General features: G+C 48.5%; 1 protein-coding gene and 1 long non-coding RNA gene across 2 annotated transcripts; one reads left to right on the top strand and one right to left on the bottom strand.

Annotated features, from left to right (window-relative positions):
- Positions 1 to 1,612: 1,612 nt before the first annotated feature.
- LOC147357550 (uncharacterized) lies at positions 1,613 to 9,980 on the bottom strand. The gene is made up of 3 exons (XR_015141925.1): positions 9,724 to 9,980; positions 4,267 to 4,429; positions 1,613 to 2,394 (listed from the first exon to the last, which is right to left on the bottom strand). It is a non-coding gene; the product is annotated as an uncharacterized LOC147357550 (long non-coding RNA).
- A 54-nt stretch (positions 9,981 to 10,034) lies between these two features.
- Positions 10,035 to 13,575, top strand: LOC147357549 (uncharacterized). The gene is made up of 4 exons (XM_086339563.1): positions 10,035 to 10,229; positions 11,045 to 11,156; positions 12,988 to 13,041; positions 13,286 to 13,575. Exons 1-4 carry the CDS (start codon positions 10,108 to 10,110, stop codon positions 13,424 to 13,426), a joined length of 429 nt encoding a protein of 142 aa, XP_086195689.1. The 5' UTR covers positions 10,035 to 10,107; the 3' UTR covers positions 13,427 to 13,575.
- Positions 13,576 to 22,416: the final 8,841 nt, after the last annotated feature.

Raw genomic sequence — 22,416 nt, 5'->3', positions numbered from 1 at the left:
ACTATCTCACCCTGGAGTTCAAACTCCCCTAAAATACCACTCAAGAGGGCTCCAGTTGGCTCTTGCTGCATAGCAAACCTCTCCATAATATAGTGGCTTAAGGCAACCTCCCCTGTGTATTCACTCACAGTTCTGTAATTTGACAGAGGGGGGACAGCTCATTTTACCTTCTGTGTGGCCTTGTCTAGGGTGGCCCATCTGAGACTGGAAGAAACGAGGCAGCTTCACTCACACGAAGGCCCTCAGCGGAAGGGGTGGGATTGCAGGTGACTCTCTGGCCCCTTGTCATCGTCATGCTCCAGGCCCCCTCTATCTCTTCAGTGGGGCAACTGGGCTTAGCTTCATGGTGCTTGGACCCCAACTGGGTAAAAGTGGAATCAGTCAGTCTTCTTATGACCTAAGGCTGGACCTGGCACGGGGTCACTTCCACATTCTACTGATCAAAGCAAGTCACAAGGCCAGCCCATGTTTAAGGGCAGGGGAAATAAACTCCATCTCCTTGGGAGGAGTGACATGGCCATCACAGGGATGGACAGAACTTGGTGGCCAGCGTTGCTGACAACCCAACGCAAGGAGTGAAAGTGAAATAAAGACCTTTCAGATGAAGACGGAAAAGACTTCACCATAACATCACCGGGTTAGGGCTGCCAGCACATTTATTTTAAGAGAAAGGAAATGGAACTCAGAAGGTGTGAGATGTAAAAAAGCCGTGAAGAGCAACAACACAGACCTACTGCTTAGCACAGGGAACTATACTCAGTGTCTTGTAATAACCTGTAATGGAAAAGAATCTGAAAAAGAAAAAAATTATATATATATATATATGCAACTGAATCATTTTGGTGTACACTTGAAACTAACATATTAAAAATTAACTACACTTAAATTTTTTTTAAAAAGCAATGAAGAGAGCAAATACACTCTGGTAGACATGTGGGTAAATGGATATAAACACCAACCGTGGAAAACTGCAACTGTGATGGCAGTGAGTTGGAGGTGTGAAAACTAAGGCAGACCCACAACCCTGGATGGTGCTATGGAAGGTGGAGGAGGCGATCGAAGTATTCCAAGGGCCCTTCCCCCATCAGGGGACGGCCATGTTCCTAATTAACTAGAATCACTGTACATGTGAAAAGAAGGGGAGAGGAGCCCTAAAGAGTAGGAATGAAACCTACAATTTCCAAGAAAATGAATGAAAGAAGGAAGGAATAAAAGTAGAAAAAAATAACAAAAGAGGCTCTGATTTCCCTGATGGTCCAGTGGTTAAGAATCTGCCTACCAATGCAAGGAACACGGGTTCTATCCCTGCGTGGTGAACTCAGGTCCTGCCTACCGAGTGGTCCCGCCAAAAAATAAAACAGATAAAAAAATAAAAAAGGCTCACTAGATTCGATTGATATAGGAAACAAGAGAAAAACAAAAAAGAAACACCCATGAGAAGATCGAGGAGCACAAGATAATAAGATGGTAAAAATAAGTCCAAGTAATGACAATACTTGTAAGTTAAAGGACACAGATTCTCAGATTAGATCTATGTATTAATACGGCTGAAACTGAGAAACATGCAAGCACCAAAGAAAAAAAAAAGCAATGAATTGATAATGACACAGTACAATACCCTCCATACATAGTACATAAGATTTTAAAACAAGCGAAGCAGTAGGGGGTTCCTCAAACAATTAAACACAGAATTACCATATGATCCAACAATTCCATTTTTGTGTATGTCCCCAAAGGAACTGAAAGCAAGTACTTGAACAGATACTTAAATACCTGTGTTCAGTTGCATTATTCACAGTTGCCAAAAGGTGGCAACAACCCAAATGTCCATCAATGAATGAATAAACAAAGCGTGGCTGACATATGCAATGAAATTTACTCAGCCTTTAAAAGGAAAGAAATTGACACATGCTACGACATACAGGAACCTTGAAGATGCTATGCTAGGTGAGATAAGTCAGACACAAAAGGAAAACATTATATGATTCTATTCATACCAAGAACCATTAATTCATTGTGATAGAAAGTAAAATGATGGTTTCCAGAAGTTGTGGGGGAGCAGGGAATAGGAACCTTATTGACTAATGGACACAGAGTTTCAGTTTTGGAAGATTAAGAATTTCTAGAGCTGGACAGTGGTGATGTTACCCAACAATGGGAATGTACTTAGTGCCACTGAAGCGTGCAATAAACCACGGTGAAAATGTTCAATGGGAAATTTTATTTTATGTGTTTTACCACAGTGAAAGGTAGCATGCAAAGCTAATACTACATGTGGTTTGTCGATACATACAGCAAAAGTATGAAGGCGTGCATGAGAATAGGACACTGCAAATTCAGAAGAGCGGTGATGCCTGGGAGGGTCAGGAATGCAAGCAGGGACCTGTTTCAGCTCTAAAAACAAAGACGAAAACAGGGCAAAGTCAGGTGGCAGGCATTCACGTGTTTCTTGCCATTACACTCCCAACTTTTCAATACTCTTTGAGTTTCTCGTAAGCTGAAGTACAGGGTGCCAGGTATGCCTGCTAAGGAGGAGTCGTGACTCAGCCCCATCTGCCCCACACAGACCCATCGCCTCTTTGGAGACTCAGACCTAGGAATTAACTTTCCCTGGTGGCTCAGACGGTAAACGGTGCGCCCGAAATGCGGGAGACCCAGGTTCAGTCCCTGGGTCGGGAAGATCCCCTGGAGAAGGAAATGGCAACCCACTCCAGAACTCTTGCCTGGAGAATCCCATGGACAGAGGACCCTGATAGGCTACAGTCCATGGGGTCTCAAAGAGTGGGACACGACTGAGCGACTTCACTTTCACTGTCCTCGTGTCCAGAGCACCCTCCACTGATTTGCCGCTTGTAGAGCAGAGCCTGGAACTTTTTAATTGATGTATAATTGATTTGCGACATTGTGCCAATCTCTACTGTACAGCAAATGACCCCTAGACATAGACATGGATACATTCTTTTCTATTACGGTTTATCCCAGGAGATTGGCTATAGTTCCCTGCGCTATACAGTAGGGCCTTGTTTACTCATTCTAAATGCAATAGTTTGCATCTACCCACCTTAAATTTCCGATCCATCCCTCTCCCTACCCCTCGCCCCCTTGGCAGCCACACGTCTGGTCTCTATGTCTGTGAGTCTTGTTTGTTTTGTAGACCGGTTCACTTGTGGTATATTTTAGAATCCACATATAAGTGATATCATACAGTATTTGGCCTTCTCTTTCTGACTTACTTCACTTACTGTAATAATCTCTAGGTCCATTCATGTTGCTGCAAATGGCATTATTTTGTTCTTTTTTAATGGCTGGGTGCTATTCCATTGTGTATATATATACACCACATCTTCTTTATCCACTCATCAGACATTTAGGTTTCCATATCTTGGCTACTGTGAACAGTGCTGCTATGAACTTAGACTGCATGTATCTTTTTGATTACAGTTTTGTCCAGGTATATGCCCAGGCGTGGGATTGCTGAGTCATATGGTAATTCTATTTTTAGTTTTCTGAGGGCTCTCCATACGATTCTCCATAGTGGCTGCACCAAATTATATCCCCACTGAAGCTGTAGGAGAGTTCCCTTTCTCCAACACCCTCCCCAGCATTTGTTACTCATAGACTTTCTGATGATGGCCATTCTGACCAGTGTGAGATAGCTTTGATTTGCATTTCTCTAATAATTAGTGATGTTGAGGATCTTTTCCTGTGCCTAATGGCCATCCACATGTCTTTCTTTGTAGAGCCTGGAACTTTCAATGTCAGAAGATCCTTCCAGGCCTATCCTTTCCAGGCTGACCAAACCACATCCTTCTTGCAGGAAACCCCAGAAGTGGAGCGGCAGAGAGACAGCCTGAGGAATGCAGCCATTAACAAGCCATGAGCCTGGGCTGTGAGCGCCGCAGGAGGCCTTCTGCGGGGAATCCTGAAGCCTTCCAGTCCAGGGTCTCCACGGCCCCATGCTGGGCTGCAGGCCGCTGTGGGTGGCTGGCTCTGAGCAGCCTCCCTGCCACCCTTCACTCTACCCAGATTTCGAGGCCCCCAGAACAGCCCTCTTTTGTTGCCTGGAGATTGGTCTTTGCTTGTCCAACCACCAGTTCTTCTTGGCACGATGCTCACTCCGCTGGACACCTGCTGGCCTACCACCCCCTGCAGGTTTGTGTCATACAAGGCTCAGAGCTGAAGGGTCTGGAAGGACAGCCTCATGGGGAGTGGCTGACAAGGAGGTCTTCCAGGGGAGGGTGGGGGCTAAGGGAAGCTTAACCTTACCTTCCCTCGAGCCCTCGGGGACCCTCATCCACAAGGTGTGAAGCCCGCAGGGGGCCTCGAAGAGAACAGTCCCGCTCCCTCCCCTCCGCTGCTGGGATGGACTAAACTAGGGCATCTCCACTCACAAACACAGCAGACGCTGCCCTTGGCTGACTCTCTGTACCTGAAAACACATCACGTCTAATTTTTACAACACGCCTGCAGGAGAGATAATAGCGTCACTTCACAAATGAGGACACTGAGGCTCAGAATGGTCACCTGACTTGCCCGTACGGGGAGCCCGTGTGTGACTGAGACCCCCACTCAGAGGCAGGCTTGGCTCCGTGGCCCTGGGGGGCTGGAGTGGGGTCACAGGTCACGGGCCCTACATGTGCCAGCAGCACGGATCGAGGAAGGCGCGTGGGCGGTGACAGACGGTGGCATGAGTCTCGGGGCCGTGCGTCTGGCGTGTCAGAGGCAAGCTCGCCCTTTCATTTGTTTTTTTAATACTTCTCACCACAACAGAAACTGCTGATTTGCAGGTGTGCAGCTATTCTAAGAGAATGAACTGGCTGACACTCAATTCCATGGAAGGCTCAGTCTTGCCCGCTCACCCTGCCCCTCCCCAGGAGGTGCCACTTGCTGGCTCTTCAGGCCGCTGCTGGACCGTCCAGCCTGCGGCCACCGCCGACCCTCCCCCTCCTGTCCAAATAGGCCAAATCCAGCTGACCAATGGCCTCTGAAATTTTCAAATGATTTTACTGTGAATTAAGATGCAAAGTGGGAACGTCCATAAAACACAAACGATAGTGAACAGATCATGTAAACCAAACACCTTGTCGTGGGTCATGAAACAGAACATCGCCAGCACCCCCAGAGCTGCAAGCGTCACTTTCCATCCGTAGTCACACACCACCCCGGCTCCACTGCCCGTGGGGAGGCCAGGAGCTGTTGGCACAAGTGCCGATGAGGACGCAGGGGGTCTGGGGTTCGGTTCCAAGACTGTGCGGACGGTGTGCTGGGATTGGTCCTATTTGGACTGATCTGCCCCTCCACAAAGAGCTGGACTGAGGTTAGGCCAGGCAGGCAGCGGCACTGCCACCCTGCCGGGCCAGGAGGGCACTGAGCTAGGAATGAGGGAGAAAGTACTGACCGGAACGCCTTGGAAGAGGACCTGCCAGAGCTGGAGTCAGCCAGAAGGGACAGAAATCTGAACACCAGCTGCTTAAACAACTAATCATTTTTTTTTTCTCATCTGAGGGGAGCCCAGGGCCATAAAGGCTTCCCAAGTGGCTCAGACGGTACAGAATCTGCCCGCTGTGGGGGAGACCCTGGTTCGATTCCTGGGTGGGGAAGGTCCCCTGGAGTAGGAAATGGCAACACACTCCACTATTCTTGCCTGAAGAATTCCATGGACAGAGGAGCCTGGCGGGCTGCAACCTGTGGAGTCTCAAAGAGCTGGACACAATTGAGTGACTAAAACATGCACACAAGGCTGTGTGACTCACAGCACAACCCAAGCCCAGGTTCTCCATCTTTCTGCTCTGCCATCTAAGCCTCTGGTTTTCAGCCTTGCGTTCATTGCCTTGTGGTTGCAAGGTGGCTTCTGCAGATCCAAGCACTTCATCTGTGCTCAAGGCAGGAAGGGGAAGGGCAGAGGACCAAAAGCAGAGCTGGCCGAGTCTCTCCTCTGAAGGAGCTTTCCCAGGAGCCTCTTCCAGTGGCTTTCACTTGCGTGTGTCAGAACTGGGTCCCCAGTCACCCCTCACTACAGGGGAGCCTGGGAAATCAACCTCTTCAGAAAAGCTGGTCACATCGCTACCCTGGGAAGAGTACAGAAGGAAACCAGTATTTCTTCCTCAAAGAAATACTCTGGGACCAAGGCAAGGAGAACCTTTCTCCCCCTCCCACTCACCCCCCACCCCTGCCAGCTGCCTTCCAAGAATGGGGGTCGAGCAGCAATTTTACTGCGTGAGGGTGCAAGTTTGGGCCAGAGTTGGCTTACTGAGAGGGCTGAGAGAAGCCTGGGCTGCCTCTCGGGTTCCCCCTCTCAGTCCTTCCCCCACGTAGCCTGCCATTTCACTGCAAAACCAAAGCTGAATAAGTTAAGTATTATCTTTCCCACCAGTGACGCATCTGCTTGTAAATGTGCCAAGAAGGACTAGACAGACAAGTTAAGTGGTGAGACCTGGCTGAGAACATCTAAGGTCAGAGCACAGAGGGCAGTGAGGAGCTGTGTCCCTGTGGGCTGAGAGCTGAACCAGATCCAGAAAAAGAATGAACAGAGCATCATGTTTTTTGGCCATCCAGTCACTCTATAGATTTTTTCCAAGCATGACAATATTACTTTTCCTTTTTGATTTGCAAGAGATCTTTACGTATTAAGGATCTCCATCCTTACGTATTAAGAGTATCTCACTATAAAGGGCTTCCCAGGTGGCTCAGTGGTAAAGAATCCACCTGACAATGCAAGAGACACAGGAGATGTGGGTTTGGTCTCTGGGTCGGGAAGATCTCCTGGAGTAGGAAATGGTGACCCACTCCAGTATTCTTGCCAGGAAAATTCCATGGACAGAGGAACCTGGTGGGCTGTGGTCCAAGGGGTCGCAGAGTTGGACATGAGTGTGCACACACACATTACATTACACAGTTAAGGGCAACACATGACTTGGAGTGAGCATCCAGGCTGACTCATTCAACAGTGGGGCTCTGGACGCAGTGGGGAAAAGGGAATCCTATAGTGGGCTCAGGTCTCCTTCTTCCTACTCCTCACTTACTCACAGGCTTGCACTTCTAGAGGTACAGTCAGAATTTGGGACATCGAGACACTTACAAATTGGAATATTTCATGTAAACTATGGATCTCCATCTTATGTTGAGAAATTGGAAGATCTAGCAAAAAGGACCCCACACTCCCCTACACTAGCCAGAAGCAGAGACCCAGTTACACAGGAGTGTGTTTTCCGGGGACTTCCCTGGTGGTCCAGTGGTTAAGAATTCACCTGGCAATGCCAGGGACACAGGTTCAATTCCTGGTCCCAGGAATCTCAGCTGCCACAGAGCATCTGAGCCAGCACATGGCAACTACTGAGCCCGTGTGCCATAACTAGAGATTCTGTGCGCCACAGTGAAAGACCCTGCATGATGCAAAGATTTCGAGTGCTACCACTAAGACCATAGCAGCCAAAGTAATTAATTGATTAATCAAATTTTTAAAAAGGAATGTGCTTTCTGGTCACCCCAGCCCCACTAAGCATCTTCCTCCTTGCATAGTTAGAGTTCCTTAGTCTCAACTACATCCCATAATTGTGTCCTGGAATTTGAGTCTGCAACCCCTTGTGGCTAGCAAAACCTTCAGGTGATACACAGATGACCTGGAATGGCAGAGTGAGCGGCTCAGGAGCCCACAGCCTTGAATGGCTTCAATCAGGGGCTCCTGGGGCCCAGTTCTGGTTGAAATCCTCTCTCATGGAGATTTACAAACATTGCTAATACCCTTAATTACAGAGCCTGGGCAGGAGAAAGGGTGTGTGACTTGAGTGGATCACCTGGGAGCCTGTGAATTTTGCTAATACTGGGCAGTGGCCCTGGAACTCAAGGCCAGGCAGGGAGACGGCCAGTCCTCTGTGCGCTGTGGGAGTCCCTGTTCTCACGGGGAAAGGAAGCCGCCACAGTGGTTGAGGTGAGAACAAGAGTTTGGGCATCCTGGGTGGACAAAGGCAGCCACAGACAGCTGCCACAGGCTGGTGCCAGGCCCAGATGCACCCTCCACAACCTTTCTGCAAAAATCGCTGTCGTGTGCAGAAATGCAGAAACGTGCAAAGTCTGAGGGCGCTCAGGAGTCCCCCCACCGCGTGTGTGTAGTCTCAGCTCCACCCCCAACCATGTACATCTTTCAGGCAGCTGAGGATTTTAAAAAAGACGTGTTTTGATCTACAGGTGGCTGTGGTTTGAGCAGGTGGGGGGGGGGACTTGAGGCTCCCTTGTCTCGCTCCAGGCCTGGCTCTGGGAGGAGGGGCAGTGCTGCGTTGTGCAGGCTGGAGGCTGAATTACAAAGAAGCTAGTGCCAGGGTGTTCTGCTCTCCTCCTACCAGAATGCAGCCCCTGCCCCCGGTCTCAGTGGTGTCCTGCCTGCTCCCATGGTCCTCTGGGGCCTCTCCTGCCCCAGGTATGGCCCAGAGCAGGGCCTGGCCCAGGATACATGAGCATCTGGGTCGATGTGATCCAGCCCCCAGAGCACAGATCAACACCCCTTTCCTGGGAGCCCACACGATCTGAGAGGAGGAGCTAAGTCACCGGCACTCCTGGAGCCCGGAGGGGCCTGGCACTGGGGCTCTAGGCCCTCCATGCCCAGGCAGGAGGCTGGCTCAGCTGGGAGCCACAGCCCTGAATCGCCCAGGGCTATCAGCTCACCATCTGAGAGGTGGGACTCAGTCCCCCACCCTCCTGCCCAGGGAAGTCCTGACACTCAAACCGGAGTGAACATACAACAGATTGAGAGGCTGGCCAGGTGGGTTCTCCCCTGGGGCCCCCGTAAGGGACTTCATAGCGATTCAGGACATAGTTCTTCTCCCGGAGCTCACGGAGATGCTCCTGTTCTTAGCCCAAAAGTCCAGCCCTAGGGACTTCCCTGGTGGTCCAGTGGCTAAGATTGACCCATGCAGGCATCCCAGTACAGGGGGCCCAGGTTCAACCCCTTGTCAGGGAACTAGATCCCACATGCCACAACTAAGAGTTCGCGTGCCCCAGTGAAAGATTCCACATGTCACATCTAAGACCCAGCACAGCCAAAAAAAAAGTCCAGCTCTAAGGCCAAGGTGTCGATGTGGTCCCTGCTGTGGAGCCGGGATGGGCACCACCTCAGCCCAGATGCCCCGCCCCAGCCCCGCCCTGGGAGGTCTCAGGAAGGGGGTTGTGGGGCAGCATGGGGAGGGGTGCCCACTTCAGGGAGTCAGTTCTGCAGCATGCTCTTCACCATCTCGGGCACCTCAGAGAGGAGCAGAGCCTCCATCACCCAAGGAGTCCCTGGGGGAGGAGAGCTCAGGCATCACCCATTGCCACCCTCTGTCCTGCATACCCTGGCCACGTCAGGGCGCCCACCCCATTAACCCCTCATTCACCCCTGCAGTCCCCGGCCATTTGCCACCAGTGGAACTCCACAAAGCGCCCATCGGGCACAATAAAGGGTGTCTTGAGTAGATCAGCGAGAACTGCTCGGGGTGGCTGAGGACCTCTGGCTTCACCTGGAGTCAGGAGAGAGGACACGGGCACCCTGGGCCCGTGTGGAGCGGAGGCTGGTGGCCCTGCAGCCCGGGCTTGGGCTCCGGTTCTGGCGCTGCTCAGCCGTGTGGCCTTGGTCCAGGCCTGGGCCATGGGGAGTCTGGTCTGCTGGCCCCCACGTGCCAGCCTCTAGAATCCCAGCAAGAGCAGCGGTGTGCAGGAGCCTGGACCCCCTCAGCCCGGCACCCCAGTGCTCACCATACAGCAGCCAGGATTAGCAGCCAGCTGGTGGCAGTCTCCTCTGGCTCCCAGTGCCCCCCAAATCTCTGTGGCCACCGTGAAGCCAGGCCCAGAGGCTCAGGGCCCCCAGTTCTGGCCCAGGTGTGGATGAAACCCCAACAGCTTTCTCCAGTGAGGCAGACGTGGATGAGCGTGCCCGGGGAGAGCGCGGGAGCGTCAGAGCAGGGCTCGCTGCTCTACGTCAGGTGTTTTCTGTTCATCCCTTCCCAGCACTACACAGGTGAGGGGGTTTAGTGGGAGACAGGCCAGCCTGTTGGAGATTTGGAGGGGAGCAGAGGATGGGGCTCAGGTTTTTCCCTTTGAGTGGGGGCTGGTGAGGAAGCAGCCCAAGCCGGCACATGCATGACCCAGGAGCTGCGCTCTGTGCAGTGGGTGCCAGGGCCCTGGGGCCGGGCTGGAGGACAGGAGCTGTGCAGCCTTGGGCAAAAGGCTGCCCTCTCTGAGCCTCAGCCAAAGGGGAGAAAGTGCGTAACAGACCATGCTGAGCACAGGCCTGGGCCAGAATCAGAGGGAGCAATTATGGTTCCTGAGCAGAGGCCTGGCCCCAGGAGCTCAGGCAAGAGGGAGCCCAGCAGCAGAGTGAACAGTCACCACGGGGTCCGAAGGGGTGTGAAGGGCAGGACGGGGCAGCTGGGGGTGGAGGATGAGCTCGGTTTGCCTGGGGGAGGCAGGGAGGGCTTCAGGGAGGAGGTGAGGAGTTAGAAGTAGATTGCCCTCCTCCTGCTCAGTTCTTTGTAGAGAGTATCTGTAGGGTCCGAGGAGGGGCCCTGGTTACTCCTTCTAAACCCAGTGCCACCAGGAGAATGACTCCCAGGCTGTGAAATACTGAAATTTACAGAAACTGAGCTAGGTCACCCTGAAAGCTGTCCTGTGAGACGAGGAGAAAGGTGACTGGTTCTAATATGTCCTTCAGCGTCAAAGATTTGTAAGTTTTACGCATTAACCACACTCCTCTGGGCCGGCTGCTTGTCTGACCTGGACGATGTGGATAAGGCTCTGAAATACCTGGAGGTGAGGAGGCAGCATGGTGGGCTGCTACACCGGGGCAGGACCACCTGCTTGCTCCCTGACTCTGACCTGTGACCTCTGGCAAGTGGCAGCCACACATCCCAACTCCACCCAGTGTCTTAGCCTGCAGGTCCCACTTCGGCCACAAGGGGGCGGCTGTGAGCCGAGAAGAGAAGGCCCCGGAGGGGTCACCTGGCTTTAGGAGGGCCCAGCCTCTTGGCTCCCTGTCCAGCCCCCACCCACAGCCATGATAATGTCTGGAACCTTCTAGGACAGCCGGATCCTCACCTACCAGTATGGAATCCCGACCTCTCTCCAGAAGACAGGCCAGCAATGGGACTTCCCCAATGCCTGGGCCCCCCTGCAGGACCTGGTCATCAGAGGTAGGGAGGCAGGGATGGGGCCTACCCCACCTCAACCCCACGAGGATAGAGGCTCGGCCTCCCTGGCACTCGGGAGGCGAGAACAAAGGATGCAGAGGCCTTTCTCTAGCTTCTCTGCTCTCTCAGCCTCTCAGCAGTTACTCCTGCCCCCACCTGTCAGGGGAACCAACCCTCCGCTCTCCTTAAGCCAACCTAGACTAAGAGCAGCTTGGCTTCTGGTTCCAGGAAGGAGGTCTTAGCACCTGGGCCTCTTCCAATCCTTGGGAGAATAAGGTTCAGACATCTGCTTCCCTGGGTTGGGGGCTCTGGCGATTTTGGGTCCTGCCTGGGAAATGAGATCCCATACACTACCTGCCCCAGCCAAAAAAAAAAAAGGGACATACAGATGGCCAAGTGGCACATGAAAAGATGCTCAGCATCGCTGATTAGTAGAGAAATGTGAATCAAAACTACAATGAGATATTACCTCACGCCAGCCAGAATGGCCATCACCAAAAACCCCACAAACCATAAATGCTGGAGCGGGTGTATGGAGGTTCCTTAAGAAATTAAAAATACAGCTATCATATGACCCTGCAATCCCACTGCTGGGCATATATCCAGAGAAAAACATGGTTCAAAGGGATACATGTTCCCCAATGTTCACTGCAGTGCTGTTTACAATAGCTAAGACATGGAAGCAACCTAAATGTCCATCCACAGATGCATGGATAAAGGAGATGTTGTACATGCATACAATGGAATATTACTTAACAGTAAAAAGGGACGAAATTGGGTCATTTGTAATGATGTGGATGAACATTGAGTCTGTCATACAGAGTAAAGTAAGTCAAAGAGAAAAACATATCATACATTAATACATATTTATGGAATCTAGAAAAATAGTACTAATGAACTTATTGGCAAGGCAGGTATAGAGACACAGACATAGAGAATGATCTTGTGGACACAGGGAGGGAAGGAGAAGACGGGACAAATCGAGAATAGCATTGCCATATATACACTGCTGCTGCTGCTGCTAAGTCGCTTCAGTCGTGTCCGACACTATGGGACCCCATAGATGGCAGCCCACTAGGCTCCCCCATCCCTGGGATTCTCCAGGCAAGAACACTGGACTGGGTTGCCATTTCCTTCTCCAATGCATGAAAGTGAAATGTGAAAGTGAAGTCGCTACCATGTGTAAAATAGAGAGCTGGAGGGAAGCTGCTGCATGACACAGGGAGCTCCGCTCTGTGATAACCTAGAGGGGTGGGATCGGGGCTGGGTGGGAGGGAGGGAGGCTCTAGAGAGAAGGGATATATATAAGCTGAAACACAACATTGTAAAGCAATTATACTCCAATTTTTAATAAATAGATAACACAGATAACCAACAGGGGCCTACTGTATATCATGGGAACTCTGCTAAGTACTCTGTAATAACCTTAATGGGAAAAGAACTTGAAAAAAGAATAGATAACTTAATCAGTTCGCTGTACACCTGAAACTAATACAACATTGTTAATCAACTGTAATCCAATATAAAATAAAAATTAAAAAACAGAAAAAGACTTAAAAAAAAAAAAAAAAAAAAAGCCTTGTATGAGAAGATCCTCAGAGTCCTCCTGCCCAGAACGAGATGGGGGAATTAATTGTCAGACTTTGCAAAGCCGGTGCCCAGCACATTCAGGGGCAGTGGCGGCACCTGGCGGTCATTCTTGGGCACTGCAGGGCTCAGCCGCTGGCCAGAGCAGCTTCTCCCTGTAAGGGGCTCCCATTGCTTGCTTCCCTAGAGGCCTGGGGTTGGGGGCTGGGGCAGGGCTTGACCTTAAAGCTCATCCTCTTGTCCTCAGTATGACATCAGCAACGGTGGACAGCCAGGTGGTGGAGGGGAGTATGAAGTTCAGGTGAGTGGGCCACATCCTCCAGGGAGCTTCGGGGCTGTACTGTCCCCATAACTGGCCATGACCTCCCCTCTCTGGGCCTCAGTTTCTTCTGTGGAGGCTGCATCCCAGGGAGGAGCCCGACTGGTGCTCCCTGGTACCCCTGGGGCTGGGGGGCCTGGGCCTCTAGGTGGGGATCCCACAACCCATAAGAGGACTTGGGGGCCTGCCCCAGGGGTCTTGCCCCATGGACCTTACCTTTCTCCAGGAGGGATTTGGCTGGACCAATGGTGTGGCTCTGATGCTGCTGGACCGCTATGGGGACCGGCTGAGCTCAGGGGCCCAGACCGCTCTGCTGGCGCCCCACTGCCTCGCAGCTGCCCTCCTGCTCAGCCTCCTGCCACAGTGACGGGCCTTCAGGTCCCCATCTGGCTGCAGCTCCTGCCGATTCAACCTCCACACGTGTCCCTACCTTCTCCTGCGCCTGGATCCTTTATCCCTGGAAAGCTCACCCCACCCCCTCCTTGTCCCCTCCCCCAGCCCAGTCCTTGGTCATAACGGAGTGGGGGCAGGGCAAGGATCTGGGGGTCATGGTTGGGCTCTGGATCTGTCCTGGAACATTTAATAGGCTGGAAATGCTGCATCATGAATCAGACCTAGTCTCCTTTCCCACGAACCCCAACTCCATGCCGCTCACAACCAGGCCTCCCAAACACATAGTCCAAAACTGCATTATTGTTTTGCTGAGATGCTTGAAAATGCTTAAAATCACCCAGCCTGGGGTCCTTGAAACCAGGGGACACAAGTCCCAAGAAGTGGAATCAGAACAGTGTCAAACACTGCCCTCCTAAACTAGCCCTTCAGGGAAGTTCAAATTTGAAAGCATTAGTCTAGATCATTTTATGTCTTTAGAGATTTTTTAAAATAGAGCAATCAGCCAGCAGTTATTTTATCAGCTGAATGTACTCAGGGGAAGAAAGGAAGATCACTGTCATCCCAGGATTACTAAGGGTATAATCAAAGCTGAGCCTCCTAGAAGCAACATACGCTTAACACCAAGGGAGGGAAATAGCCTTCACTAAAATAAACTAGGCAGTCACTCCACAAATACACATACAGATAATAATAACAAGCCGTGGTTGAGGGGCATGGGGAAAGGGAGATAGTCCCCCGGTTTGCTGCTGCTGCTGCTAAGTCGCTTCAGTCATGTCCGACTCTGTGTGACCCCATAGACGGCAGCCCACCAGGCTCCGCTGTCCCTGGGATTCTCCAGGCAAGAACACTGGAGTGGGTTGCCATTTCCTTCTCCGATGCTTGAAAGTGAAAAGTGAAAGTGAAGTCGCTCAGTCGTGTCTGACTCTTCGAAGTCCCATGGACTGCAGCCCACCAGGCTCCTCCATCCATGGGATTTTCCAGGCAAGAGTACTGGAGTGGGGTGCCACTGCTATCTTATCCTAAATGTCTATTTCCCAACAACAACAACAAAAATTATGAGACATGCAAAGACACAAGTATCACACATGCACACAAAGCAGAGAAGAGAAATTGCCTGTAAGAGTGAACAAATGTGGAGTTAAAAGTGAAAACTTCAAAGTGACCACTATAAGTATGTCCAAGGAGGTAAAATACTTAAAGAAGTAACGTATAGGACTCCCCTGGTGGTCTAGTGGTTAAGAATCTGCTTGCCAGTGCCGGGGACATGGGTTGGATCCCAGGCCTGGGAAGATCCCATGTGCTGCGGGGCAAATAAGCACGTGCACCGAAACTGCTGAAGCCTGTATGCTCTAGAGCCAGCAGGAGAAGCCCCTGCAGTGAGAAGCCCACACACCAGAACTGGAGAGCCGCCCCCGCTCTCCACGACTAGGGAAAGCCGTGCACAGCAATGAAGACCCAGGGCAGCCAAAAATATAATTAAGCAATTAATTTAATTTTAAAAAGATAACATCCATGTTGATGTTTGACAGAAAACAGTAAAGTTCTGTAAAGCAATTATCCTTCAATTAAAAAAATAAATTTAAAAAAAGGTTAACCTCCAGACTCCTTTATATGTTTTTTAAAAAGAAGTACATGATAGTGTTGCACCAAATAAAGAATATAGAGAAATTATTATTTTTAAAAAACCAAACAAGGGTTTCCAGTTTTTAGTTCAGCACATAAGGAACTTGGAAGTCATCAGTCTGTTTTAACAACACTGAAAATTAACAACTCTCAGATCGGTCAGAGATTGAAGTAACAGGGCAAATTGATAGCCCCCAAATCAGAGAGACAAGTGGGTACAGAGAATCACGACTTACCAGAGCAAAACCTTGCAAGTCAAAACTTCTGCAGGAGTAACTATTAGGTTTCTTTTACCCAGTATACCATGTCCAGCCTTCAACAAAAAATTACAAAGCATACTAAAAGAAAAAAGAAAAACCAGTTTGAAGAAACAGAGAAAGCACCAGAATCAGATTCAGATATAACAAGGATGTAGGAACTATTAGACCAGGAATTTAAAAACAACTCTGGGCTTCCCTGGTGGCTTAGCAGTAAAGAATCCACCTGTTAATGCCAGAGACATGGGTTTGATCCCTGGGTCGGGAAGATCCCCTGGAGAAGGAAATGGCAACCCACTCCAGTATTCTTGCCTGGAGAATCCCATGGATAGAGGAGCTTGGCAGGCTACAGTCCATGGGGTCGAAAAGAGTCAGACACGACTGAGCGGCTTCACTTTCACTTTCACTGTCCTCGTGTCCAGAGCACCCTCCACTGATTTGCCGCTTGTAGAGCAGAGCCTGGAACTTTTTAATTGAAGTATAATTGATTTGCGACATTGTGCCAATCTCTACTGTACAGCAAATGACTCCTAGACACAGACATGGATACATTCTTTTCTATTCGTTTCTATTACGGTTTATCCCAGGAGATTGGCTATAGTTCCCTGTGCTAAACAACAATATGATTGATATGCTAAGGGCTCTCATGAAAGAAGTAACCCTGCAAGAAAGAGATGGGTCACGGTGAGCAGAGAGATGGACATTCTTAAAAAGAATTAAAAATAAATGCTTGAAATAAAAACACTGCAACAGAAACAAAAACTGCTTCCACAAACATGGAAATTAAATAACACACTTTTTAGACCATCAAAGAATCGAAGGAGAAAATATGAGGGAAATTAGAAAATCCTTACAAATGAATAAAACAAGGACACGAAACACCAAAATTTATCGGATGAAGCAAAGGCAGTGCTTGGAGGGAAATTACAGCTCAGTCGTGGTCCGACCTTTGCAACCCCATGGACTGCAGCCCACCAGGCTCCTCTATCCATGGGGTTCTCCAGGCAAGAATACTGGAGTGGGTTGCCATTTCCTCCAGGGGATCTGACTGACCCAGGGATTGATCCCAGGTCTCCCGCATTGCAGGCAGAGTCTTTACCATCTGAGCCACCAGGGAAGCTGCACAGGTCCACATTTAAAAAGGAAAGAGATAGGATAACTGGCAGTTGAGTGAGTGGGATGCACGGGGCCACTGGGCAGCAGGGACTCATTGCTGGGGCCACAGGCACACAGCCTGGTGTCGATCCACTTGGTGTGCATTTCCGCAGTGACCGGGACCCAGCGACACTTTTTTCCAACCTTCCAGGATGAGGTATGACTGCCAGGGAGGGGACAGGTTCCTCCCTCCCAACACACCTCCTTGCCAATAAATAAATAATGATTTTTTTAAATTGGTTCTTTAAAAAAAATTGACAAAATTTTTACTAGAACCAAAAATTGACAAAGGAAAAAAAAGACAGAAGGCACAAATCATTAAAATCAGAAATGAAATGAAGACATTACTATAGACCTTACAAAAATAAAGAGAATACTATGAACAAGTAAGGTATGCCAACAAATAAGATAATATAGATGAAATGGACAAATTTCTAGAAACACACAAGTTGCCTAAACTGATCCAAGAAGAAACAGAACCTGTGAACAGATTTATAACGAGTTGTTCAGTTCAGTTCAGTTGGTCAGTCATGTCTGACTCTCTGCGACCCCATGGACTGCAGTACGCCAGGCTTCCTTGTCCATCACCAACTCCTGGAGCTTGCTCAAACTCATGTCCATCAAGCTGGTGATGCCATCCAACCACTTTAACCTCTGTCATCCCCTTCTCCTGCCTTCACTCTTTCCCAGCATCAGGGTCTTTTCCAATGAGTCACTTCTTCGCATCAGGTGGCCAAAGTATTGGAGCTTCAGCTTCAGCATCAGTCCTTCCAATGAATATTCAGGACTGATTTCCTTTAGGATGGACTGGTTTGATCTCTTTGCAGTTCAAGGGACTCTCAAGAGTCTTCTCCAACACCACAGTTCAAAAGCATCAATTCTTCAGTGCTCAGCTTTCTTTATGGTCCAACTCTCACATCTATACATGACTTCTGGAAAAAATGTAGCTTTGACTACACATTCAAAAAACAAAGATTATGGCATTTGGTCCCATCAATCATGGCAAATAGATAAGGAAACAGTGGAAACAGTGATAGACTTTATTTTGGGGAGCTCCAAAATCACTGCAGATGGTGACTGCAGCCATGAAATTAAAAGATGCTTGCTCCTTGGAAGAAAAGCTGTGACTAACCTAGATAGCATATTAAAAAGCAGAGACATTACTTTGCTGGCAAAGGTCCATCTAGTCAAGGCTATGGTTTTTTCCAGTGGTCATGTATGGATGTGAGAGTTGGACTATAAAGAAAGCTGAGCACCAAAGAATTGATGCTTTTGAACTGTGGTGTTGGAGAAGACTCTGGAGAGTCCCTTGGACTGCAAGGAGATCCAACCAGTCCATCCTAAAGGAGATCAGTCCTGAATATTCTTTGGAAGGACTGATGCTGAAGCTGAAGGTCCAATACCTTGGCCACCTGATGCGAAGAAGTGACTCATTTGAAAAGACCCTGATGCTGGGAAAGATTGAAGGCAGGAGGAGAAGGGGACGACAGAGGATGAGATGGTTGGATGGCATCACCGACTCGATGGACATGAGTTTGGGTGAACTCTGGGAGTTGGTGATGGACAGGGAGGCCTGGCATGCTGCAGTCCATGGACACGACTGAGTGTCTGAACTGAACTGAACTGACTAGAAGGACCTTTGTCGGCAAAGTAATGTCTATGCTTTGCAATTATAATTTAAAACCTTTCAACATATAAAACTCTGTGTGATAGTTATTTTAGGTGTCAACTTAGCTTGGCCAAGGTACCCTGATATGAAGTCAAAGATTATTCTAGATGTTTCTGTGAATATATTTTTTAGGTGAGATAGAAGGCAATGGCACCCCACTCCAGTACTCTTGCCTGGAAAATCCCATGGACGGAGGAGCCTGGTGGGCTGCAGTCCATGGGGTTGCTAAGAGTCGGACACAACTGAGTGACTTCACTTTCACTTTTCACTTTCATGCATTGGAGAAGGAAATGGCAACCCACTCCGGTGTTCTTGCCTGGAGAATCCCAGGGACCGGGGAGCCTGGTGGGCTGCCGTCTCTGGGGTCGCATAGAGTCGGACACAACTAAAGCGACTTAGCAGCAGCAGCAGTAGCAACCTTTAAATCAGTAGACATTGAGTAAATTACCCTCCATAAGATAATTACCCTCAATTAGTTGAAGGCCTTAATAGAAAAATGACCGACCTCCACAGAAAAAGAGAGAATTCTACCAGCACAGAGTCTGTAGACTTGAACTGCACCTCCTCCCTGGGTCTCCAGCCTGCTGGCCTATCTTGCAGATTTTGGACTTGCCAGCCTCCCTCATCATGTAAGCAAATTCCTTAAAATAAATCCTTTCTCTCCCTCTCTCGTATCTCCCTGTTTTCTTTTCTTCTTTTTGGTTTGTTTGTTTTTCTGGAGAACCTTAATACAGTCCAAGAACAAGGGCTTCAGTGGTGAACTCTACCATACATTTAAAGAATTAACACCGATCTTTCCTCACACTCTTCCAAAAACAGAAGAGGAAAAAACACTTTCTGACTCCTTCTATGAGACCAGCATTACCTGACACCTAAGCCAAATAAAGATATCACAAGAAAATTATGATCCAATATCCTTTATGCACATGATGAAAATATCCTCAACAAAATACTAGCAAACCAAATCCAACAGCATATTTAAAGGGTTATACACATTGCAAGTGAGATTTACCCGGAGAATGCAAGGGTGCTTCAACATAAGAATCTTAATGTAACACCAATAAGTACATTAATAGTATGTGTAACATTAATAGTTGTTAAGTCGCTAAGTGGTGTCCGACTCTTTGCAACTCCATGGACTTGCATGTAGCCCACCAGGCTCCTCTGTCCCTGGAATTTCCCAGGCAAGAATGCTGGAATGGACTGCCATTTCCTCTTCCAGGGGATCTTCCTGAACCAGGGATCCAAAGTGTGTCTCCTGCATTGGCAGGCAGATTCTTTACCCCTGAGCCACCAGAGAAGTTGGAGGAAAAAGCCCACATGATCCTTAATTGATGCAGAAAAGCCATCTGACCAAATTCAACACCCATCACCAACTCGAAGGATTTGGGTCTGAGCAAGCTCTGGAAGTTGGTGATGGGCTGGGAGACCTGGCGTGCTGCAGTCCACGGGATCGCAAAGAATCAGACACAACTCTGACTGACGGAACACCCATCCGTGATTAAAAAAAAAACCTAAAAACTAGAAATAGAAGGAAATTTCCTCAGTATAATATAGGGAATCTATGAAAAACCCACATCTGGCAGCACACTCATGGTGAAAGACTGGAAACGTTCCCCTAAAATCAGGGAACAAGACAAAGATGTTCACTTTCACCATCCAACACTATTCCAGAGTTCTAACCAGAGTAAAATGCGGGGTGGGTCGGGGGGCGGGGGGGAGGAATAGAAGTCACTCTAATTGAAAAGGAGGAATATTCTATTCACAAATGATGTGATTCTACATATAGAAAATCCCAAAGGATCCATAGGAAAGCTACTAGATCTAATAAGCAGATTCAATAAAGCTTCAGGGTACGAGATAACAGACAAAAATCAATTGAGTTTCTATACATTTGCAAAGAGCAAACTGAAAAAGAAACTTGAAAAGGAATCCCATTAAAAATAGCATCTAAAAAAAAAAAATAGCATCTAAAAGAATAAAATACTCAGGAATAAGTTTATCCAAGGAGATGGAAGACCTGTATGCTGAACACTAAAAAACATTGCTGAATCTAAGAAAGATCTACATGGATGCAGAAGCATTCAGAGTTTGGGAGTAAGAAGGCTTACTATTGTTAAGATACCCTGAATACCTGATGGGATCTACAGATACAACACAATTCCTATCAAAATTCCAACAGCCTTTTCTGCAGGAATGGACAAGGCCATCTTCTAATGCACATGGAATTGAAAGACACCCCAAATAACTAAAACCATCTTGAAAAAGAAGAACACGGTCAGAGAACTAACACTTCCTGATTTCAAAGCTTACTACAAATTTTTTAAGGTCAAAAAAGTTGGCTACACATTTCTCCAAAGAAGATAAACAAACAGCCTATAAGCACATAAAAAATGCTCAGCATCAGTAATCATTAGGGAAACACAAATCAAAACCACAATGAGACATCACCGCACACCCCTTAGGGTGGCCGTTACAAACAACAAACAGAAAGTAACAAGTGCTGGGAGTGTGTGGAGGAAGTGGAGCCATCCTGCCTCCAGGGTGGGAAAATATAAAATCCACTTGCTGTGGGAAACAATCTGACATCTCCTCAAATATTAAATATAGATTGACCAGCATAGATAAATATAGATTTAAGCATATTAATAAATATATGATTTAAGATAAATATAGATTTAAGCATAAATATAGATTTAAGCATAGATTAAACAGATGATCCAGCAACTCCACTGTTAGATACATACTCAGAAGAACTGAAAGCAAGGCCAGGAACAGATATTTGTATGCCCGTGTTCATAGCAGCATTAGTCACATAGCCAAAAAGTAAAAGTGAACCAAATGTCCGATGACAGACGAATGGTTAAAGAGAATGTGGTCTACAAAGGAACTTATCTGTGGAACAGAAACAGGCTCACAGACATAGAGAACTGTGTTGTGGTTGCCAAGGCGGGAGGAGAGGTCGGGGAAGGATGGACTGGGCATGTGGGATTAGCAGCTGCAAACTATTACATGTAGAACGGAGAAACAACAAGCTCCTGCTGCATAGCACAGAAACAAACATTCAACATCCTGTGATCAACCAAATGGAAAAAAATAAGAAAAAATGTGTTTATGTGTGTAACTGACTCCCTTTGCTGTATAGCAGAAATTAACACAACATTGTAAATCAACTTCAATAAAGTGTTTAAAAAATACACTCATCTCTACTTTTTTGTTGCTGTTTGTTTTTGCTTTGCTGGCTCTGCTAGGCTTGCAGGATCTTAATTCCCCAACCAGGGATCGAACCCAGGCCCGTGAACAGTGAAAGCTCAAGTCCTAACCACTGGATTGCCAGGGAATTCCCCCAAACACACTTGTCTCTAAAAGAAAATGTGGTCTAAACATACAATGAAATGTTATTCAGCTTAAAAAAAAAAGGAAAGAAATCCAGATACATGCGACAACATAGGCTGACTTTGAAAACGTGCTAATGAAATGACAAATGCTGTATGACTCCACTTACATAAAGCGTCTAGAAGGCAAATTCATAGAGACAGAAAGTGGAATAGTGGTTTCCAGGGGTCGTGGGGAGAGAGGATTGAGGAGTGACTGCTTAGAGGTTATAAAGTGTGTGTTTGGGATGATAAAAACAAAGAGGCTTGGAAATAAATAACGGGGATAGTTGCCAGACATCATGAATGTGATGTAAGTCCAATTGTGCGCTTAAAAACGGTTGAAATGGCTTGTATTTATGCTGTGTCTATTTAATGACAAGAAAAAACTTTCAAGGAAGTAAAGGGAGCATCTGGAGGCCGGGGTGCCAGGAAGGAGGTGGGTGAGCCCGCAGAGCAGAGGACTCCTGGGGTGGGAAGGATGGGGTGCTGGCAAGGGCAGGCACAGGCCTGGCCACCCCGTCCGGGGGCGAACAGCGAGCAGGCACCACCGCTCTGGGCAGCGAGCCCAAGTCACAAAGGCAAGGCCATATGAGCACTAAACGCAAGCGGGGCCGGCTGGCAGCACCACTTTCCCACCCCACCTGACCCCCCATCATTTCGGGCCTGAGGCAGGGGTCCTGGGTTGGGCTGCCGCCTCCTCACCCGCCCCTTCCCACCCCTGCCCTGGTGCCGAGCGGGGAGCTTCCTACAGCAAATCAAATCCTGCTGCCTCGGCTCACAGGCTTCTCTGCCAGCTCCCTCACTGGAACCCGCTGCCTCCTTGGCTTTGGCAAAGGTCCCCGACAGGCTGGTGCCAACACGTCCCTCTGGCCTTGCCTCGCTT

The sequence above is a fragment of the Bos grunniens genome, chromosome 15 (assembly GCF_055505025.1).
Source record: "Bos grunniens cultivar Pamir isolate PY7600 chromosome 15, Bosgru_T2T1.0, whole genome shotgun sequence".
NCBI classification, from domain to species: domain Eukaryota; kingdom Metazoa; phylum Chordata; class Mammalia; order Artiodactyla; family Bovidae; genus Bos; species Bos grunniens.
This window is presented reverse-complemented; position numbering and strand designations above follow the sequence as displayed.